Below are 2,747 nucleotides of genomic sequence, written 5' to 3'. Positions count from 1 at the left end.
AGGTGGATATTCAGCTCATTGATCGAGAGTGGGAATATCCTACCTTGCAACTGGAACCGCAAAGTACCTGGGGTCTCAATCGTATAATTTCCCTTGGGCTTAAACTCAACAGTGCCCATGAATTCCTCCGTCAACTTCTGGAATGCCTTCGGATTCCACTCCAGCACCTTCTTCCAACCTATCCCCTCAAAATAACCCTCAACTTTCTCCTTTATCCCCAACTCCTCCAAAGCTCCATTAACCAGAAAATACCAAGGGGTAATTTCTCTGTTCTGTAGAGTGGCATACCTTTGGCTGTCTCTCGGTATGACCACTCCTGAAGCAGTGGTGCGTATCAGCCCTTTTTACTTTGCAAGCTTCGGTTTTGTGGTAGTGGCTTAACTGGAGGTGGGTTTCTTTGGCGCCAAAACATCCTCAGATCTGGAGCTGTCCACGGTCTCAGTCCTCTCCGGATCTTCCTCGGCTTGCTTACCTTTTCCCTTTTCAGCGGGGGTTGCTCTCCTAGTTTTGCTCTGGACTTCTTTGCCCTTCGTCTTACTTCCGGCCGCCGCCGGTCTCGTCTTTGTGGGTAGAGGGGGTTTGGTGACATCCAACTTCCTTTTCGCTCCAATCTTCGCCACCTTGCTTTGAAGGGTGGAGGCCTCCACCTCGGTCTCGTGGGTGGCCTCTTCTCCCTCTTCTTCTCCTTCTTCGTACCCTGTCGCCGTCTTCCCTTCTTCAAAAGATGGCGCTGGTGGTGTAGGGAGAACTGGAGTGGGCTCCCGCTCTTCGGCAGTTTGAGCGGGAGTTGATTTCCTCAAAGCTTTCCTCAGCTTTTTCACTGGCGGGGTAGGTGCGATCTGTTCTTCCTCCATGGGCTTTTCCGATACCTCGATCATTTCCTCTGAGGTCTCCTTCTCTACCTCACGTTCTTCCATCACAGGGACGTCTTCTGGCCCTCTCTCCTCCGTCTGAATGGCCACGACTGGCTCTTCGATAGCTTTGATAGATGTTTCCTCGAATGTGGTTCGTCTGGTGGTCCGTTTCGTCGGAGGTTGGGGCTTGGCAGCCTTCTTCTTCGCCGAAACTTGAGTGCTTCCGGAACCAGTTTCACCTTTTGTCTTTGCCATTGCGAGTTTTTGGGATTGAGAAAGTGTTTGGAAAGTTAGGGTTTTGGGTAGGAATTTAGGAAACTAGGTGGTTTTTAAGGTGGTGTTAGCGGTTCCTGAAATTGAAAGTGGTGGGAGGTTGTGGAGATCGTGTGTAGCGGTTATGGAGATTTAGGGTTTTGGAAGAAGTGGGGAGAAGTGTTTAAGGGAAGTGGGGGTGACGGTTATGGCAAGACTTTAAATTAAGGAAAGAAAAATCTCTCCAAAATTTGAATTTCAAATTTCCTTTGGAAACCCAAACGTTCCCGTCCCATCATGTCAGTCTGCTGCATCTGCCTCTCTGACGTCACCCTTCCCCGATTGGACCTCTCCTGCTCGCAAAACTCCAAATCCTCCACCTACACACTTTGCAACGCAAAGTGGGTTTGAATTCTCCGCTGGGCCTCCGCTCCCTTTCTTACTTTTTCGGCCCAACTCATCTGCAAGTTAGTGCATCCAAACAAAACAAAACAACTTAAAATAAAAGAAAATTCGGTAAAGACCATACCGAAAAACAGCACTGGGTTGCCTCCCAACAAACGCTCTTGTGTCCCGTCTTGAGCTCGACTCTTCCTTCATCATTACTCGTACACAGGGTCGAGAAGGTGGCATTCCTCCTTCTCCTTTTCCACTTCAGCAAGTTCATGGTATGGCTTCAAGCGATGCCCATTCACCACGAACGTATCAACTCCATTGTGATCATACACTTCTATGCTTCCATTTGAAAAAACCTCTTTGATCACGAACGGCCCTGACCACTTTGAACGAAGTTTCCCAGCCATCATCTTGAAGCGTGAATTGAAAAGTAGGACTTTTTGTCCCACCAGGAATTCCTTTTTTCTGATCTTGGCATCATGGATCCTCCTGGTTCGCTCTTTATAGAGCAATGCATTGTCGTAGGCCTCCAACCGAAGTTCTTCCAATTCACTCAGCTGCAACTTCCTTGCTTCTCCAGCTAGGTTCATACTGAGGTTAATTTGCTTGATTGCCCAGTACGCCTTATGTTCGATTTCCACAGGTAAATGACATCTCTTTCCATAAAGCAACCGGAATGGGGACATTCCAATGGGTGTCTTGAAAGCAGTTCGGTATGCCCATAATGCGTCTCCCAAATGGTTACTCCAGTCCTTGCGGTTAGGGTGTACCACCTTTTCCAAGATGCTTTTTATTTCCCTGTTGGAAATCTCAGCCTGGCCATTGGCTTGGGGGTGATATGCTGTAGTGACCTTGTGTGTCACCCCCACCTTCTTAGTTAGTGCTTTGATAGTGGCGTTACAGAAGTGAGACCCTTGATTACTGATTAGGATTTTGGGTATACCATACCTCTCGAACACTTGCTCTTTCAGGAACCCTGCCACGGTGTGAGCATCATTGCTTGCGGTTGCTTTGGCTTCAACCCACTTTGACACGTAGTCAACTGCCACCAGAATATACTCGTAGTTCCTTGACTTTGGGAAAGATCCCATAAAGTCAATTCCCCACACGTCAAAAATCTCAACTGGCATGATTGGAACTTGTGGCATTTCATCTCTTGCGGTAATACCTCCAGTCATCTGGCACTTCAGGCAGCTCTGTACCCACTTTCTTGCATCCGCGAATATGGTGGGCCAGTAGAATCCA

The 2,747-nt window shown here is 48.2% G+C and overlaps 1 protein-coding gene across 1 annotated transcript; it reads right to left on the bottom strand.

Moving 5' to 3' along the window:
* Positions 1–377: 377 nt before the first annotated feature.
* LOC131023005 (uncharacterized) lies at positions 378–1,109 on the bottom strand. The gene has a single exon (XM_057952542.1). The coding sequence runs from the start codon at positions 1,107–1,109 to the stop codon at positions 378–380; it is 732 nt and encodes a 243-aa protein (XP_057808525.1).
* Positions 1,110–2,747: the final 1,638 nt, after the last annotated feature.

This window comes from Salvia miltiorrhiza, chromosome 4 (genome assembly GCF_028751815.1).
Source record: "Salvia miltiorrhiza cultivar Shanhuang (shh) chromosome 4, IMPLAD_Smil_shh, whole genome shotgun sequence".
NCBI lineage: Eukaryota > Viridiplantae > Streptophyta > Magnoliopsida > Lamiales > Lamiaceae > Salvia > Salvia miltiorrhiza.
The sequence above is the reverse complement of the archived record's forward strand: the minus strand, read 5'-3'. Positions and strand labels throughout refer to the sequence as shown.

Bases quoted from the DNA above. Each gene is read 5' to 3' on its own strand.
- LOC131023005 (XM_057952542.1), bottom strand. From the start codon at position 1,109: ATGGCAAAGACAAAAGGTGAAACTGGTTCCGGAAGCACTCAAGTTTCG.